Genomic DNA, 19,597 nt, shown 5'->3' with positions numbered 1-19,597 from the left:
ATGTTATGGAAGGACTTGCATCCAGCTTCCTGTTTGAGTTTTTTCATGGCTAGAGTCTTCATGAGAATGAAGCTGCTGGGGTATCTAATGGGTTAGAGTGTCTTTTGAGAAGAAATCAGCAGGTACTGAATTTTCTCCTGTTAATGAAATTTTAAAGGCTGTACTAGTCCTTGGATATGAAATACGGAAAAGGATAAAAAGTAGCAGAAAAGAAACATCTAGTGAAAAAATAGGAACCATATTAAAGCTTGGACTAGAATGCCTTTTTGGTGTCAGAAACAAGCTTATCAGTATTTTTCCCTGCTGGCCTTTACTGATGTACCAATGATGTTAAGTGGCATTTTCTTTGTGGGTTTTTTTTTTTTTTTTCCTTAAAGAAAATGTACTTCATTTCTACAGCTATAATACTGAATAAAGTGATTGTTTTTTACAAAGCCCTTGACATTTTTTGGAGGTGACTTTTCTGACCTTCAGAAATTAATGTAAAACCAGGAAGTGAGGTCCCATAAGCTGAGAACTCTGGACAGCTGATCAGCTTTATCAATGAGGCTTTGCCTTTAAACAGAGTGTGTGACAGTACATCATTTCAGATATGTACGGAAGACTGTTTCTGGAACAATAAGATACATGAAAAGAGCAGAAATAAATAATTTTTCTATTTAAAAAAATTTTCAAAAAAATACAGACGAGCAGATATGGCAAAATATTAATGAGTTAAGTCTACATGATGAATATGTGGAGGATCATTGCACTATTTTCTCTACCTTTATGAGTGTTTCCATAATCAACATTTAAAAACTGAAAAGACCTTGAGTATGTATTTAGTAAGTCTTGGAGCATGTTTTCTCCCCAGCTTTGCAGTTCTTCTCGGAACCACAGACCCAAAGACTCTGCCTTTTGAGGTCTTGCAGCTCAACCCTTTATTTTACAAATGGCTGAAAAGGTTAACGACGTCCCAAATGCTAAGTCATTTCGGTCGCGTCCGACTCTGTGCGACCCCATAGACGGCAGCCCACCAGGCTCCCCCGTCCCTGGGATTCTCCAGGCAAGAACACTGGAGTGGGTTGCCATCTCCTTCTCCAATGCATGAAAGTGAAAAGTGAACGCTGGGGTCTCCCAATTAGGGCATGAGCTGAGTCTGGGCTGGGGTCTCCAGGAGCCGGAGCCTGTGCTGCACCTACGGTCTCCCTTCATCTCCCGCCTCGGTCTGGGGCTTAAAGGAGCTATTTCTAAATGTCGGTAAGCAATGGCGGCACACTCAGTTCTTTTGTGTCGTGTTTTTTGTTAAGGCAGACATTGCCTGTGGGTCACTGAGTTCTCATACATACGAAATTTTGATTACACCCTGAAAGTTCTATTCTCTTCAACGTGACAGTGAAGTACATTCAAGTCCTTTAGATCTTAAAGTAACCCCCGTGGGCTTTGGCAGCACGTCTGTCAGTTGAGCAATAAGCATCTGTCATCTGTCTTTCATTAATATTAATTATAAGTGGCCTACAGCTCAGGGGAACAAAGTCCTGTAGATGAAACTTTCCTAAATTCAACCTTCTTGACTTCATAGGTATTCAAAGTGGTTCTTTTCAGAGGTTGGTCTGAATTTGATTTTGATTACTTCAGTAATCAAAAGGGAAGGAATAAACAGGTCCAGTTCTGAGAACATGCTGGATTGGCACTTAAGTTGCCCAGGCCAGGAGACACCGCTGGAAAGCTGTAGGACTGTGGGAAATTCTGGTGCATTTTATCTGCCTGGAACTCAGGTTACCAGATGTTCCTACTCAGCTGGGCTGTCTCCCACAGCCCCTTCCTTTTCTCTCACATCCAAAAGTGGGAAAGTGAGAGAGGGGGCGAGGTTGCCTCCTTAGGATTTAATTTGTTGTTTTTCTGAGGTTAAGCCTCTTGTTCTAACTTCAGGGGCCCCCACGAGTGTGGCAGGAGCCGGGTGCGGTGAGATCAGCCAGGCCCGGGCCTGGACCCTCCCTCTGCCCAGTCTGAACTGGAGACCCTGCCTTGCCGTGAGAGGTGACAGTCAGCCCAAGGCTGAGGCAGCAGTGACGACAGCAGCCCGTGGTTGGCGGAATTTTACCCTGGGAGGGGTGGGCTGGAAGCCTCGAGGGGCTGAAGCAACACACGCGCCAGGGCAGGGGGATGGAGCCTGGCAAGCCTGGCAAGCCGCAGGAGGGTGCAGAGGCAGGGACCAAGGCTGGAGCAGGGCCGGCTCGCCGCACTTGGCAGAGGCCAGGGAAGCCGGTGAGAGAGCTCAGGACCCCCTCTCCCCGCGTTTAATGTGCGGTAGGTGATCCTGAGCGTGTCTGCAGGGGGTTGTGCAAGAGCGGGCCTCCTCAGCAGGCTTCCTCAGCAGGAGAGACCACCGGCCTCCTTGCTGCTCTGGACCCCCCAAAGTCCCCGCCTCTGTTCTTCTGGGGGAAGCCTGGCTCTGCGGCCAGGGCCATTTCCATCTCCCCACACCGCTATTTCCTGTCACTGTAGGAGGCTCGAGCATTTACACCATTCTGTCACATCCGTCTCTTGTATGGGTTCTGCCCCCAAAGCATACATGGTGCTGGTACAAGTCTCCCCACGGTATGGATGGGGAAACGTTTATTTGTCCATTCGTTCACTCAACAAACACACTTTCAAGGACCTAGTAGGCTCTCCGGTTCAATTCCTGGGTCGGGAAGATCCCCTGCAGAAGGGAGAGGCTACCAACTCCAGAATTCTTGGGCTCCCCTTGTGGCTCAGCTGGTAAAGAATCCACCTGTAATGCAGGAGACCTGGGTTCGATCCCTGGGTTGGGAAGATCCCCTGGAGAAGGGAAAGGCTACCCACTCTTCTAGCCTGGAGAATTCCATAGACTGTTCAGTCCATGGGGTCACAAAGAGCTGGACATGACTGAGCGCTTTCACTTCCCTAGAACTGAATATTTAGAAGGATTAAGTGACCTACTCAAAGCCACAGTCACACAGGGAAGCAAGTGCCAGGACTCAAGCACAATTCTTTTGACTGAGACCTCCGGAGGAAAGAGGCCAGAGCTCTCCCTCCAGGCCTCTAGGTCATGACCCCCTGGCTACCCCCTACAGTCTGGGGTGCAGAGGAGAGAAAGAAAGGAGAAAAGATTACCACAAGGAAGGCAGGGGAGCAACAATGACAAAGGGAAAAAGTGACAGAAGGAATGCCAGTAAAACACCAGTTTCTACACACACACACACACACACACACACACAGAGTCTGCTTAAGAAATAACTAAAGAAAAGCAAGTTTTTCAGTGAAACCTACCAGCATTGGGTAAGTTCCAATGATGGACAAGTTCCCAGGATGGTCTTTGGTTTCGTCCTTTGGGTTTTTTGGTTGATTGATTGGCTACTAGGAGGCTGGAAGACGATAAAGGAGATGGTAACTACTGGGGGAGAGGGTTGAGAAAAGACAAATGATTAAACAAGCATCTGGTGAAAAGGTATGTGACACCAACGTTTTGTTTCTTCTGCATTTTGGTCTAAAGCACGTTCACTTCCATCCAGTGGGAATCAACAGTTGCTGAAGCTTTCCAAGCAGGGAGAGCGAAGACAGATCCGGTTTGTTGACGCTTGTTTGCTGCATATCACAACTCCAAGAGGCAGCTGTGGGGTTTCCTGTCCTGCAGATAAGGAAACCGAGGCACAAGCTATTCACTCGCTCATTCACAAGACAAAGCAACTGATCAGGGTTTCAATCTCAGGTGTCTGGCCACAGGCCTGGGTGTTTCCGCAGCTCCGCACTAACCCCCTCTGCCTGCACCGTTCTCCCCCTCCATCCTCTGAAGCAAATTCGCAGACTGACTGGAGGTCAGAGAACCCTGCTGCGGGCAGAGACTCCAGGGGCTCAGCACTGGTTAGGTCCTTCCCCTTCTGCTCCTGTTAGGGTGCAGACTGCGCTGGGTCCACCCACCCCCACTCTGCAGGTCTTGGCATGTGTCCTGTGGCCCTTCCACTCCCATCTCTACTGTAACCCCAGGCACCCCCAGGACCTCAGCTTCCTAAATCTCAGCCAGAACATCATTTTCCAAGGACACTCGCCAACCTTGAAAGGCAAGGTATCCCGAGGCAAGGAAACGAACCGATCGTGGCCCGTCAGCGTGAGAGGGCAGCGCCATCTAGCGGTGCTGGGGCCAACGTCCCAGGTGGTGACATTTTCAAACAATCAATATCTCATTATTAACCATAATCACAACCTGATGTTTGCTTTTGGAGAAATGTTCAGCAGCAAGGGATGCACATGCACTTTTCCGCATGTTTCAAGGGGTCTGAGATCCTAAATGCCAAAGTGACTATTAAACAGTGTCCTGCCTGTGAGCAAATAGGAGGGAGTGGAGATTGATTGTGTATCTTTTTCATCTAAGCTGCTCACCCAAAACAAAGCATCCGTTGAAGCCACTGACCTTTCACTAACTGCTGGAAGGAAAATGCTTGATAAATAATAAATGGACCACTACTGGATTTTGCTTAGAACCATCTTTTAATTAAAAGAACTGAGTGACTAGAAGGTCAGGTGACTGACATTTCAGTTCCAGTTCAGGAAAAGCATCAGTCGAGGGTAAAACTATACCCCAAATGTAATTTCATTGTCAGCTAGAATTTAAGGAAAATCCCTTCTCTGTAATCTGCACCGATGGGCTGGGGGCGGACCACGGCAGCGGCATTTGTAGGGGACTCAGCACTTAACTTCCTGCCTCCCTTGCCTTCCCCTAGCAACCTTTTAATTTTCGTGCTGCAGCAATAAACACTTGTCTGGTTCAACCTCTCCACAGAAACTGCTCCAGTGCTGGGCTCATCCAATCAGAGACCCGCTTGCCACACTGAGCGCTACCCTGGAAGTGACAGGAAAGCCATTTCCTGTCTTTGCCACAGGAGGGCAAGTGCCCTTCCTCCATCAGCCAAGGTGACCTCAACCAAGTTGTTCACTGAACCTGCTCAGGCATCTGTCTCGTCGGGCCCCATCAAAAGCTCAGAATGCATGATTAACCCAGCCAGTCAGTCTCCCACCTTTTGGCAGCTCTGGGATGGAGCTCAGGAACAACGCCCAACCTCACAGACACAGACACACACGCACACACACTCGACTCACATTTCCTCGTTCCCAGCTCCACAGTGCCAGCTTGCTTTCACTCTCAGAGCCACCCTGTCACATGGTGCAGCTCCCAGGTAGTCAGGGAAACGGACAGCCCGGTTCTGAGCCGGGCTTGGTCAGAGCCTAGAAGGACGAACGAGGCTGCACAACCCGAGTGAGCCTCGTCTGGGTGCCCGAGAACAGAGCGGGGCATCAGGGCTGGCCTCAGAGAAAGCCTTATCATCCCACTTGAATCGGATGATAAGATTCTCATCCCACTTTGTTTGAAAAGAAAGAAGCCGGCGAGTGTCTTCAAGTGGCAAGTCGTCATTTATTTTTGTCTATTTGACTGTGTCGGTCTTAGTGGCACATCGGATCTTCAATTTTCGTTGCCGTGATCTTCGTTGCAGCATTGGAGGTCTTTACTTGCTGGCATGCAAGACCTTTAGTTTCGGGATGTGGGATCCAGTTCCCTGACCAGGCATCGAACCCAGGCCCCCTGCACTGGGAGCGTGGAGTCTTAGCCACCGGACCACCAGGGAAGTCCCCAGCCATTATTCATTTGGGGAAAGGGTATCATTCTAAGAAAACCAAGAATTCTTCAGAGGCACAGTTTTTCCCGTAATACCAGTTTCACTATCAGAGAACAGGATATTGAGTGTTAAACAAATGGTCCCCAATCTTACAATGGTTTGCTTACAATTTTTTAACTTTACAATGGTGTGAAAAATCTGCATGCCATGGAAACTGTACTTTGATTTTGGAATCTTGATCTTCTCCTAACCTAGCGACAGGTACATGATACAGTCTCGTGATGCTGTCAGCCGTGCCAGCACAAGAGCAAACAACCGATACTCTGACAACCATCCTCTTTTTCACTTTCAGTACAGTATTCAACAAATTGCATGAGATATTCAACACTTTATTATAAAATAAGCTTTGTCTTAGAGGATTTTGCCCAACTGTAGGATAATGGAAGTGTTCTGAGCGTGTTTAAGGTAGCCTGGCCTAAATTCTGATGTAGAGGGGTGGTAAGTGTATTAAATGCATTGTAAACTTATGATATTTTCGACTTACGATGTGTTTGTGGGGACTTAACCCCATCATAAGTCAAGGAAGACTACACAAAATTACAAAAAGAGTTGTGCTTGCCTTTTAAGGATACACAGTCAAGGATCAGTTCTACCCATAGGACTTCTCTCGTGGTCCGGTTGTTAAGACTTCCCCTTCCAATGCAGGGGGTGTGGGTTTAATCCCTGGTCAGGGAGCTAAGACACAAAGATCCCACATGCCTCAAAAATAAAATAAATAAATAAAATAAAAGCAATATTGTAACAAGTTCAATAAAGGCTTTAAAAATGCTCCACATTAAAAAAAAAATCTTTAAAAGAAAAGTATCAGGTCTACCCAACAAAAGCAAATGAAGAACTGTATAAAACCTGGTGAATGCAGGACCACTGCAACAAGCCTCACTATTTAGACACAGGAATATGCTGGACCTGTTTTCTTTGCTAACATTCTTACTCTCCAGTCCTAAGCACTCACCTGGTTCAGCTCCCACATCCTGCATCTCCTTCCTCTTCCCTTGAGAGCTCATTCGTTCTCCTGGCTCCAGCCCTTCCCTGTGCTGAGGTTTCCTTCCCATCTCCCAGACCTCCAACCCATATCTCTGCCTGCCACTTGAATGCTGTCCGCTAACTCAGTATGTTGAGAAATGCAGCTCTCTTCCCCACCTTGACCTCTGTTAGTGACGTCACTGTTCTTCCGGTACTCAGGTTGGCAAGCTTAGAGTCTCTGCCTCCAAGTGGGATGACTGCAGAGACGGAAGTCTTTCTGACATGTCTCTTCCTCCCTCCCTCACTGCCCACCCCCCATCCCATTCTGTATGTCACGTCTGGCCGAATCTTCCTTTGACCTGACGCTGTCTTCACTATGTTACTTCTCTGCTCTGACCTTCTTACACCCACTCAACTCCTCTGTGTAGTTACGGAGGCCACCGTGATCCGATCCCATCCTATCTGTTCAAACCTGTTTTCCACTGCTCCTCAAGAGCGTAATAAAGGTACCCATAACACATATTATAAGTGAGTTTTGTGTTCATTGTCTCAAGTAATTCTCATAGTACTAACACTAACTGGAAGCCAAAGAGGCAAATACCATCCCTATTTCGTAGTCAGAGAGACCACGATGGGCACAAGGTCACACCAGTAAAAACTGGAACAACCGGAACTAGAACCCAGACCTACAGACTCATCTTGTGCAGATTTCACTGTGACCTGGACATACGCCTTCCTTGGCTTCAGCTCAGCAAACCCCCATGGAGGGCCCACTCCTGATTTAATGCTTAAGTGCATACACATAAGGATTTCTGCCCTTGTTCCCGCTCTGAATGGGAAGAGGAGAGCTACCCTGGCATGGAAGACCAGGGTCAACCAAACAGTGGACCTGGGACTGCAGCGAGCACAGCCTGGAAGGGGCTCAACGGGGACTTGAGAACTGACGTGAGTGTTAGTAAAGCTTTCGAGCACAGATACCATGTGAAAAGGCCAATAATGGTTTTTAAAGACCATGGTGGCAGGCAGGTGGTTCCTGGCAGAAAAAGCAGCAGGCACACTTTCACATCCCTCCCACCCCGCCTTCAAGGCTCCCCAGGCAGTGGTCCTAGACTAGTCCAGGGCTGACCCTCTTCCTGTCTCTCTACACTTCACTAATTTAAAAGGATTCCTGTTCATCTTGCTTTGAAAGTCACCTTATCTTCCCAACAACGATAAGTTTAAGTTAAGAAAGAGGTCATAGGCCTTCCCTCCTAGGCCACTGGTTGAGAATCCACCTTGCAATGCAGGGGACATGGTCAGGGAACTAAGATATCACATGCTGCGGACCAAATAAGCCTGAAGGCTGCAGCTAGGGTCAGGGCACCGCAATGAAAGATGCTGCTTGACGCAACACAGATTCCCCCCACCCCCCCCCCCAGCCACGACTTAGACCTGACGCAGCCAAATAAATGCGTCAATTTTTAAAAAGAATGAGATCACACTTCCACTCTCCAAACACTATAGGGACCTGGTAATGGCTTTTGTTCACAATGACCATGGGAAGAGTTTTGAATGCCCCAAGGAAGCCTCACACCTTTGACCTTGTTTTTTTCATTTACTGGCATGCCACGTGGCTTGTGGGATTCCCCAACCAGAGATTGAATCCAGGCCCTTGGCAGTGACAGCCAAGTCCTAATCACTGAATCACCAGGGAATTTTCTTGCTTTTTCTTTTTAAAGATTTTCCACCCTGGCTTCCTCAGACGCCTAAATTTTGGTCACCCACCCCCTCATCCAGGGACTGCCAGTGGGAAGGGAGCAGATGTTCAAGGATCCTTTTGGGGGGTTCCGTTCAGGGCAGTGGAACTCCTAGGTTCTTTCTCTAGCTCCAGGTGGGTGGGTGGGGGTGCTGAGCACACTTCCAACTTAGCCCAGCAGCTCACAGACCTCCCCTCGAATCGTGGGACCCAACCTGGCTCTGTGTGAACTGGTGCTTGGCACCACCACCCAGCTGCTCACAATGGCATCCCCTTTGACTATCTTGATCACTGAGATCCAACCTAAAGGCTTGCTATGCATCCAAAGGATCTGAGACTTTAGTGGAAAACAAGGTACAGAACACTATGCAGAATGTCCCCTTGTACACCTTCACAATTATTTCTGGAAACAGGTGATGGTGGTGGCCTTACGGAAGGAAAAAGGGGAGGGCTGGGGGATACACTGGGGAGGATACTGGCTTTTCACCATGGGCATTTTGGACCAGGGGCATAGTTTTTAACTATGCAACCAATAAATTTTTAAAACATTTTCACCATTAGGACAAAGAAACTGCCTTTTAAATCCTAGAAAGGTTTAGAAAGGTAACAAGTCAGCCCCGATCGTTCCTCTGAGAACACAACAGTCTCTTCCCCCTGTTGAAATCCTTCTCCCAAGGCCTTGGCACTCAGTGTTGAATGGCCATAATTTACTTCCCCAGCTAAATGCAAAGCATTCCCTAAACAAGAGGAATTGTAGAACAAAGACAAGGGTGGGGGGTAGGGAAAGTAATATGGCTGAGAGTGGCTTTTGCCTCGTATATGCCTTGACCTTCCATGACCTGAGTACCACGCGTGCGAGGCATCCAGGTGGTGGGATGTGGGCCCTGCCCCTAACCTACCAGGAGACAGAAGACACTGCACAAAGAACGGGGGGGAAAGCTACATGGGTTTGAAAGGAAGAAGTTTCTGAAGAAGCTCATTAATAATAGCTGAGGAGTATTTATTTAGTAAAAGATAAGAAAATGAATAAAGCAGGAGAGCTGGCAAAAACTCGTAAGCACAGCTTGACACCAGGGAGGCAGGTGGATGGGGGTGGGGGGTGTCATCCCTCTTGGCAGCTCAGTTACCTACAGAGACATCGTCTGAATTCATTTTTCAGCTACATGTGATCAGTCATTCATTCAGGAAATCTTCCTGAGCAGCCTACTATGTGCAGGTCTATGCTGTCTCCAGCATTCAATTCATGAGACTGCAGTTTTGACCTTACTTCATCATCAGTGACAGGTCCTTGCTCTTACTGCAAAGCACCTGTCAGCCTGGCCTCTCAAGCAAAAAGTAAAGATTATTCACAGACAAAAACAGCTGGCCAGGGAGCCACATGTGATATGCACGTCAGAGTCGGACAGATCCGAGACAAGAGTCTCAGCAAACCAACTCAGAGTGAATCCCATTCAAACAGTACTTATAAAGGTTTTCTCACGCTATTTACAATTTTAAAGTAAATTTACTTTAGAAGCACCGAGGAACTCTTTATTTAATACCACCATAACATCAAAGTTCACACAACTGCTTCTTCAAACTATAATACAGAGCTTTATGACAACCTACAAGTGGGAACCCAAAGAAGGCAAACACCATGCCTCAGAGATCAGGAAACATTTACAAAGTTCAACTGTTAAAAACAGTTCAACATTCCAGTAGTGAATCCAGCTTGGACGGCAGTGTACACAGGATACACGTTCTTCAGGGAGGTGAGAGGCCTTTGGACTCTTCCCCAGGTGACTCCAGATGCTGGGCCTGCGGAACTTCTTTCAGAGGCGGGTTCTCCTCCAACGCAGTTTGGGATTCGACACCCAGGGATTCAGATTTCCGGGACACTTGACTACCTTCCTGTTGCTTAAAACACCAGATATAAGTACATCACTCAAACGTTATCACTTTCATTCAACTGGCTGAAAGTATTAATATGTGACGAGCCACATTCTATCACTGAGTCAAAAATTTAGCATTACTATCTCAGGTCAAATTCAATTATACCCAATAAACATGAAAACTCTCTACAGAACCACAATTTTAAAAGCCCTCATGACAATTCACTTGTTCCATGCAGCAATCCTTACCACAAAATTCTAGTTTACTCAGTCTACCAGGATTTGATCTGGAACCCTAGTAAGAGCTGTGATAATAAAATACTCACAGTCCTTGCTTTTTCTACTCGTCTTAAAATGACACCTTCCGCCAACAAAGCCTTCCCTGCTTCCACAAATAACTTCTCTTCATCTGTTTCTCCAAGTTTCTGTAGCTCAATGTACTTCTCCACGAACCTAGAATTCCAAGCAGTCACATCTTTGCTCTGTACACTGAGAGTTGTCAAATCCTGCTGTTACACATTACCAAGTATTCCCTTAAGAGATCTTCCCATAGGAACATCTTTTTCCTCAAGTGGAATTCAACAAGACTCCTCAACCTGACAACTAAGCTCTAAAACAAGGAAAGGTAACCCAAGACTTGTGGACTGACTTACCGTTGACAGGTAGACTTGAAGTTTGGGTTGAACAGATCAAAAGCTTTTGGACCAGATCCATAGGCTGCATAAAATTTCCTTGAAAATACAAAACAATACAACATAAATCTCCAGTTATAGATCATGGCCAAGAAAGGAGTAAAGAATAATTGCTAGACCCTGAGAAATTGAGTATAACATGACTTACAGACCCTGAGCCAAACAGCTTTTGTCTTCAATAAGCCATGTGTGCACATGGTAAATACATGAAATGTTACAGAAAGGCATCCAGAGCAAAGTAGCACTCCCCCTCAGCCCTGTACCCCATCTCCCAGTTCCCCTCCATGTAAGCAACACTAACCAGTTCCCTGTGTACCCACCCAGGAATGTTCTATCCATATGAGTATACATGTATCTATCATTCCCTGTGCTCAGCCACATGGTGTAACCCCCAGGACAGTAAACACATCTTGCCTTTTTACTTAATATTTCTCAGAGATCATTTCAATTCACTGCATGTAGATTGCTTTTAGTCCTTTGCTATTTTAGTGTTGCAATGATTACCTTTATCCACATTTCTTGGTGTACTATGGAATAATTTCATAAAAATGGATTATTGAGGCTTTCCTGGTGGCTCAGTGGTGAAGAACCCACCTGCCAATGCAAGAGACACGGCTTTGGTCCCCGGTCAGGGAAAATCCCACATGCCATGGAGCAACTAAGTCCATGCACAACTACTGAGCCTGTGCTCTAGAACTTAGGAGCCGCAACTACTGAGCCCATTTGCCACATCTACTGAAGCCCGCACATTTTAGAGCCCATGCTTCCTAACAAGAGAAGCCACTGCATTGAGAAGCCCGTTCACCACAGAGTGTAGCCCCCATTCTCCGCAACCAGAGAAAAGCCTTTGGAGCAATGAAGACCCAGCACAGCCAAAAATAAATAAATTAAAAAACTATTTTTTAAAAATAGTACTGTTGGGTCAAGATACCTTAATTTGTAATCTGACCTTCCAAACTGCCAAAATGCTTTCCAGAGGGAGGGGCTGTATCCATTTATACCCAGACAAGGGTATCAATAGGCAGATAGGAGACTGCCTATTCCCCAAACCCTGACCATATTATATTTCCCAACTTTTTGACCTTTATCAGTCTGACAGGTCACCTGTTGTACTTCACTGTAGTTTTGCTTTTCTTATTAAACAGACTCAGTATCTTTTCATGTTTAAAAGCAAAGGAATTCCCTTTTCTGTGACCTATCCATGTTCTTTGCCCATTTTTTCCTTTTAGTCGTTTTACAGCAACGTAAACAGGAAACTAGCCCTTCGTCATACATGTCGCCAAAGTTCTTCCCAGTACGTCAGCCGATTTTTTATTTTGCTTATGGTAGTTTTTATGTGCAGAAAACTTTAATGCTTTCATTTATGGCTTCTAGATTTGGTGTGTTCTTTTTCAACTTAAATAAGTTTATTTAAATATTTACTTATTTGGCTATGCCAGCAATCAGTTATGGCACACGGGATCTTTATTTATAGCATGTGAACTCTCAGTTGCGACATGTCCCCTGCATCGAGAGCAAGGAGTCTTAGCCACTGGACCATCAGGAAAGCCCTGGCTTCTGGGTTTTTATGTCACGCTTAGGTAGGCTTTTATTAATATCATTGAGATTATTTTTCAATTATCCCATGTTTTCTTCTATTACTTTCATGATTTTGCTTTTTCCATTAAGATTTTGGCTTCCTAGATGTCTCAGTGGTAAAGAATCCACCTCCCAGTGCAGGAGACACAGGAGACTCAGGTTCTATCCCTGGGTCAGGAAAATCCCCTGGAGGAAGACACGGCAACCCACTTCAGTATTCCTGCCTGGAGAATCCCATGGACAGAGGAGCCTGGTGGGCTTACTGTCCATGAGGCCACAAAGAGTTAGACGCAACTGAGCAAGCACACATTCAGTAAACTTATTTCGTTGTTATAAGTCCTTAAAATATCAAAAACATCAAAACAAACAAAAAAGCCAAAGAAAAGATAAAGGTTCAAAAAACTATTTAAGTTCACAGTGTTATAATTTGGGCATTACAAGTAACAAGAGGATGCAGTAAAATATTCCATTCTCCAATGACCACCACCCAGTTCCGCTGCTGTGTACACAGAAGCACAAATGATTTTAACATATAAACAACCCTGAAAGCATCCTGACCAAGTGAATGGAATGGACCTGAGCAGAAAAGTACTGGAAGAATATTTAATGCCCTAAAGACCTCTGAAAATTTCCAAATACAGCCAGAACATACTTGTTCTCCTACCTCAAAGGTGTGTTGGGCAAGGGGGGCAGCGTGGTTTTCAAGTGAAAGGTGGGCGCCTGGACCTCAATAAACAATATGATGACTTTCTAAGTTTTTTTTCTTATTCAGGAATAGGGGCAAGAATAAGGGATATGTATTCATTTCAATTAGACACAGTCTCTGATCCTAACATTCCAGATGTTAAAAACTGACATCAGTATTTAAGGGAAGGAGATTTGTCCTGTGAATTCCCGGTCAAGTCGACCTCCTTGAGCCTCACAGTTCTCATGACTAAAACGGAGACGAGGATACCTATCTTGCAGGATTAGAGTAAAACCTAAATGAAGTAACGTTTGTTAGGGGCTTAACACAGTGCCAGACACCAAACAGATGCCCAGAAACAGGTAGCTATAACTGCAATGGCTGGTCAGCTGCTGGGCACCAGGTTCTAATTCGAACTTCTGCTTCTCTGTCCTGGCGAGATAATTCCTATGGAAGTGGCCAGACTGCTGGCTAAACCTTTCCTTCTGAAGTTGCTGCCTCTGGTCCACCGTATGGGCGCCACACTCACGCTCTAATCTGATCCTCGTGGTAAAAGATGTCCTGGGTGGGAGATTTAGCTTTGCCATATCGCAAGCGAGGCCTTCGGAAGACCGGCTCCCGCAGCGGAGGGAAGGCGTTATATATGTCAAACCAAAGGGGTTTCTCCTTCAACACCCCAGCCCGAATCAGGTCTCGCGTCCTGAAGGAAGAGTAAAGAACAAACGTCAGTAAGTGACAACAGCCTGTCTGAGCCCCTGATGCAGTCTGAGACACTGGCAGGGTCGCGGAGTCCAGAAGACAACCGGAAGGAGGGCAGAGCAGGGGGTCCCCTACCTGCTAGATGGTAAAATGTTTCCAAACTCCAAACCAACCAAACAGTGCTCAGGGTTAATCCACCTTCTCATGTGCGTTCCACTCCCCTCGCCTCATCCACGTCCAATCAAGGAAAATGCAAAGACTGTTCTGACCAGGCCCAACAGCCCCATCCTCCCTTATTTTTCCCAGAGACCTCCACTTGGAGCCCGGCTGGTAAAGAATCCGCCTGCAATGCAGGAGACCCCGGTTCGATTCCTGGGTCGGGAACATCCCCTGCAGAAGGGACAGGCTACTCATTCCAGTATTCTTGGGCTTCCCTGGTGGTTCCGATGGTAAAGAATCCGCCTGCAATGCGGGAGACCCAGGTTTGATACCTGGGTTGGGAAGATTCCCTGCAGAAGAGAAAAAGGCTACGCAACGCACTCCAGTATTCTGGCCTGGAGAATTCCATGGACTGTGTAGTCCAAGGGGTCGCAGAGTCGGACACGACTGAGACTTTCACTTCACTTTCCACTTGGAGAGCGGAAAGGTGCGATCTTGAACGTGCGAGCTAAGAAATTCAAGCGGTGACGCAGCCAAGCACAATTTTTCAGAAGCAGGACAAAGCACGAGAAAGGCCTGGCCAGGATCAGACCCACCCAAGAAAGGGCGTAAAAGGGGGAGACGCGCTCGCGCCCTCGGCACACCCCCGGCTCCGAGCACGCACCGCGTGAAAATGCTCCCCACGGTTTCCAGCCGGCTCCCCGCCATGCCTGGGGCCTTAGATCCCGCGCTGTGCCTGTACCGGAACCGGAAGCGCCAGCGGCAGGCAAAGTGGGCGAAAGTCGCGGGTCGAGCCACCGATCGCAGTGCCCGGGTTGCGGCTCGAACGGGAGGGCGGGTCCAGGCGGAAGCAAAGGATGGCCGAATCGCCGCCCCCTCGGCTACTCGCCAGGCTCAGACGGGAGCACTCGATAGCCGAGCCGCCAGGGCGGGAGAGAGCCAAAGCCGGGCAAAAGCAATACATGACCGATCCAGGAGAGGGCTTATTTGTCGCTTTACCCTTTCTGGCCACTTCTGCTCTTGAAGGAGCCAGGGAAGATGATGGGGAGGGAGTAGGGAAACGCAGCCTAGGTCCTGGGGGAGCCAACAAGGCCAGGAATTCATAAGGCGGAGATCAGAGATCACCAGCTCTAGGCTCAGTCTGCGTCTCATTTTGGTTGGAGTCACATGTGGTGACCCAAGGACGGAAGAGCAGATAACTAAGGAGGGTCTTGGAACGCAGGAACGGAAAAACCAGACCCTTATCGTCCTTCGCTCCCCCATAGTGTAACTATTAATGGAACAGTATAACCTGTCTCTCCTCCTACCCCGTAGGGAGGAGGCATTTGCCCTACTCTTTCCCCCACCCAGTATAGGAGCCTCATCCAATCAGCAAATGGCCCGCAAGACCCCTAGCGCGCTCCTTGTACCCTGGCTATAAAAGTGGACTGAGGACCCCCCATTCAAGGTCGGTTCCCCCTTGAATTGGCCCCCTGTTCTAACAGCATCTCCCACTCTAATAAGCTTTATTCTTTTTTCATTCTGTCTCATGTCTGGAAATTCTTTTCCAACCCGCGCCGGGACCACGATATCACAGTCTACGCAGAGGGAAACCGAGCCCCGAGGAGGGACGTCACCTGACCAGGGTCTCTCTGGAGCCCAATACTCCTTCCTGAGTCTCCTGCCCTTAAGCGCTCCCCACTAAACCCTTTGGCCCTGAAGCGCCACCTGCATCCGCTCGCTGCAGACAGCTGGTGTTTTCTCCCCGGGAGGCGTCGCTAGCTAGCTGCTCCTTGGAGCTTGAAAAGTGAAAGTGTCCGGAACAAACAAATTCCGAGTAGGAAGCTCAAAAATCTGGGGGAAATACACTCTCAGGATAACCTTTTAGCCCAATAATCATACTTTGCGTAAAGGATCCTGTAGAAATTAAAGCACAATTTCACAAGGATATTTGTGCAAGGACTGTCGCTGCAGCCGGAGAAGGCAATGGCACCCCACTCCAGTACTCTTGCCTGGAAATCCCATGGACGGAGGAGCCTGGTAGGCTGCAGTCCATGGGGTCGCAAAGAGTCGGACATGACTGAGCGACTTCACTTTCAGTTTTCACTTCCATGCATTGGAGAAGGAAATGGCAACCCACTCCAGTGTTCTTGCTTGGAGAATCCCAGGGACGGAGGAGCCTGGTGGGCTGCCGTCTACAGGGTCGCACAGAGTCGGACACGACTGAAGCGACTTAGCAGCAGCAGTCGCTGCAGCATTGTTTGTAATGCACCCTCCCATCCATCGAATGGGAAATGGCTGGATAACTATGCTTCATGTAATCTATGGAGTCTTATGCAGCTATTAAAACCAACGAGCTAGATCCACATGTATTGCTGTAGATGATGCCCATGACCTACTGTAAAGTGAAAAGGAACTTGCAGAGAAGCGTCTTTAACCTGTTAAAAGGAGAATGTTTTCCAGTGTTTGTGTTTGTATGCAGATAGAAACTATGTGGAAAGGCACCCATGGGCTGTGAAAGTTGATCATCTCCAGTGAGATTGCAGGAGGGGAAGGGAGATTTTTTTTCTTTATGTGTCCTTCAGAGTTTGACCTGTGAAGAGTCTATATTCATGGGTGTTTGTTTTTTTTTTAAGACAAAGGTCTTCTGGGGAGGTGGGGGGCGGCTGTGCTGGGTCTTCATTGGTGTGTGGGCTTTTCTCTGGTTGCAGCTGAGTAGGGGCTACTCAGTGGGCTTCTCATTCTGCGGCATCTCTTGCTGTGGAACACAGGCTCTAGGGCGTTCAGGCTTCAGTCGTTGGAGCTCCTGGGCTCCAGAGCACAGGCTCAGCAGTCGTGGCACAGGGGCTTAGTTGCTGCCACGCGTGTGGGATCTTCCCAGGCCAGGGATCAAACCCGTTTCCCCTGCATTGGCAGTCGATTCTTCACCACTGAGCCGCCAGCGAAGCCCCTGTATTCATTTCTGAACTTTTGAATCTAAGGGAAAATCTCTTGGAAGAGGGCAGCAGAGGATGAGATGGTTGGATAGCATCACCTATTCAGTAAGCATGAACTTGGGCAACCTCCGGGAGATAGTGAGGGACAGGGAGGACTGGCGCGCTGCAGTCCACGGGGTCGCAAAGAGTCAGACATGACTTAGTCAACTGAACAACGACAAATCCAAGGAAATGTTTTGAATCACGTACATACAAGCTATCTCTCAGGAGTCCATTATCTTTGTCAGCAAGAAAGAGTGTCAAGCTGTCCCAGAGTCCTCTTCTGGGAGGCTGGTGAGGTGGAGGAGGGGATTGTCTCATAAGCTATTACTGTGTCTTTGTGTTATCTCACTGAATCCACACACCTATCCACAAGCGGCTGTTGTTATCCTCATTATAGATGAGAATGTGAGGCCACAGGGGGTTAAGTAACTTGTCTGATAAGTTAACAGTCAGAGCTAGGCCTCCAGCCCCGCCTGGGCACTTTCTGGGACTCCACAGTGCCCCTTACTGGTGCCTCTGGCTGGAGACTGGTGGGCTGAGAAAGACAGGCAAAATACGCCCCAGGGGCTGGGGACAGGCTGATCTGAGGCCAGGGGCTGACAGCAGGGTTTCCCGGCTGCCTCGGGACCCTCTGGAACAGGGAAGAGGGAGCGTAGGTCTGGCCGCTGGGTTGAGCGTGAAGTCCTAGGCAGGTCTGTAAGACCTTGCTCCAGGAAGCGCAAACACGCTCCCAGCTAAAAATAGTCTTTCTAGGCTTCAAAACAAGCTTCTAATTCTGTCCAAGTCAGAGCCAGCTGCCAACCCCAACCACAGACACACTTCCCTTCTCCCACTCAGGCCTGCCCCGCGGGCCACGGCCATTACCCAGTGACTGCTGCTAAAGAATGAGAAGGGCTCTTTCCAAGTTCAGGGAGGGGAGCCAAAGACCCAAGCCATCTGTGGGGAAGGATTGCAAGGGGGCAGTTTTCTCTCGAGATCTTCTTAGGGAAGTGCCTTCCTCTTCTGAGCCTTCAAAGTTTCCCCTCCAGCATCCTATTTCATGTTTCTGTGACTGAGAACAGAATATTAATGGGTAGAGTAAGGGTGGGCTTCCCAGGTGGGTGCTACTAGGAAAGAAGCCGCTTGCCAATGCAGGAGACATAAGAGATTCAGGTTCAAGCTGATCTCTGGGTCAGGAAGATGCCCTGGAGGAGAAAATGGCAACTCACTCCAGTGTTCTTGCCTGGAGAATGCCATGGACAGAGGAGCCTGGCGGGTTACGGTCCATGGCGTCACAAAGTCAGACACGACTGAAGCGACTTAGCACGCACGCACACAGAGTAGGGAACCATGGAGACATGGCAGCAAGATGGATTGGGAAGCCTCTGAGGCTGCAAGGGAAGTGTGCACTCCAGCGAGCATTCGCTCTTCACACAGGAAGAAGCTAGGGGCGAGCAGAATGGATAGTCAGGGTTTTCTGTCTCCTTACCCAGGCCTTTCAAGGCTGCAAAAAGCTGATGGACCCGTGCCAGACACCACTCCAGAGACCTGGATTATCTCCTCCCATTGTTCAACTCCCTGAGGCCATAGGTCATGTCCTGACAGTCGCACAGATAAGAGAATAGAGCTTGTAAACTCTCCAAAAGGCCATGCTTGCATGTGTGCTCAGTCACTTCAGTTGTGTCCAACTCTTTACGCCCCCATGGACCGTAACCCGCCCGGCTCCTCTGCCCATGGGATTCTCCAGTCAAGAGTAGTGTAGTGGGTCGCCATACCCTCCTCCAGCCAAAAGACCATATTCCTTCCATGATACCACTCAGCCCCGTTTTGTCCCACTGTATCACACTGTAGATGTGCTCACTAATCCTGGCATCTTGTGGACTTAGGTAACTTTTCAAGACTCTGTTTCCCCAGGTGACATCTGTCAGCTATCTAAGTGGCCTGTTGCCAGATTAAAAGCAATCATTCATGTGAAGCATGAATCACAGTGCCTGGCACACAGCGGGGGCTGGCGAGTCACAAACAAGTCTAGTGGCTGTTACGGCATCACTCTTGCCGTCGTGTCCTGTAATCCACTGATTGCCACCTGAGACTTCGGCTTTTTGATGCTATTTCATAGATCACCTTAACGTTTTTTTCTCTTGTTAAATAATCCATTTGTCCCAGAAACATTTCAGCATCTACCTGACCCAGTGCTGAGTCGTAGAGAAAGTGGCTACCCGGAGAGGAAGACAGAAAGGCAAATCCATAATTGATGTCATACGCTAAATAATTTATTGACACTGTTGACTGGCTCGGACAAACGGCTTGAACAACAGAAATCTATTGTCTCACGGTTCTGGAGGCTGGAAGTCAGAGATCAAGGTGTTGGCAGGGTTAGTTTCTGCGGAGGTCTCTCTCCCGGGTTTGGAGACAGCCGTCATCTCCCGTGCTTCACACGCTCTTCCCTTTGTGTGAGTCCGTGTCCTCTGCTATGACCCCATCACACTGGATTCCGGCCCAAACTAATGACTTCATTTTAACTTAAATGCCTCTTTAAAGAGGCTATCTCCAAACACAGTCACATCCTGAGGTACTGGGACCTCCGCCTATGAATTTTGGAGGAAC

At 48.0% G+C, this 19,597-nt stretch overlaps 1 protein-coding gene and 1 long non-coding RNA gene across 3 annotated transcripts; both read right to left on the bottom strand.

Annotated features, from left to right (window-relative positions):
* Positions 1–2,720: 2,720 nt before the first annotated feature.
* Positions 2,721–5,184, bottom strand: LOC104997932. Its single transcript, XR_826380.1, has 4 exons — positions 5,098–5,184; positions 3,467–3,631; positions 3,274–3,368; positions 2,721–2,755 (listed from the first exon to the last, which is right to left on the bottom strand). It is a non-coding gene; the product is annotated as an uncharacterized LOC104997932 (long non-coding RNA).
* A 4,165-nt stretch (positions 5,185–9,349) lies between these two features.
* MRPS23 (mitochondrial ribosomal protein S23) lies at positions 9,350–14,885 on the bottom strand. 2 transcript variants are annotated; one of them, XM_010852916.1, is made up of 5 exons: positions 14,719–14,885; positions 13,726–13,896; positions 10,895–10,972; positions 10,568–10,694; positions 9,350–10,266 (listed from the first exon to the last, which is right to left on the bottom strand). In XM_010852916.1, exons 1-5 carry the CDS (start codon positions 14,760–14,762, stop codon positions 10,114–10,116), a joined length of 573 nt encoding a protein of 190 aa, XP_010851218.1. In that variant the 5' UTR covers positions 14,763–14,885; the 3' UTR covers positions 9,350–10,113. The 2 variants fall into 2 exon arrangements, with proteins under 2 accessions (XP_010851218.1, XP_010851219.1); XM_010852917.1 differs by having other exon boundaries at positions 9,350–10,260.
* Between the last annotated feature and the right edge of the window lie 4,712 nt (positions 14,886–19,597).

The sequence above is a fragment of the Bison bison genome, unplaced genomic scaffold, assembly GCF_000754665.1.
Source record: "Bison bison bison isolate TAMUID 2011002044 unplaced genomic scaffold, Bison_UMD1.0 scf7180017864317, whole genome shotgun sequence".
Classification (NCBI taxonomy): Eukaryota; Metazoa; Chordata; class Mammalia; order Artiodactyla; family Bovidae; genus Bison; species Bison bison.
Note: the sequence above shows the minus strand (reverse complement) of the source record. Positions and strands in the feature narration are given on the sequence as shown.

Bases quoted from the DNA above. Each gene is read 5' to 3' on its own strand.
- MRPS23 (XM_010852916.1), bottom strand. From the start codon at position 14,762: ATGGCGGGGAGCCGGCTGGAAACCGTGGGGAGCATTTTCACGCG. The intron at 13,897-14,718 runs GTGCGTGCTCGG...CTCTTCCTTCAG, and splicing joins GTGGGGAGCATTTTCACGCG to GACGCGAGACCTGATTCGGG. The intron at 10,973-13,725 runs GTGAGTGTGGCG...TGTATTTTCAAG, and splicing joins CACGAGGATCAGATTAGAGC to GAAATTTTATGCAGCCTATG.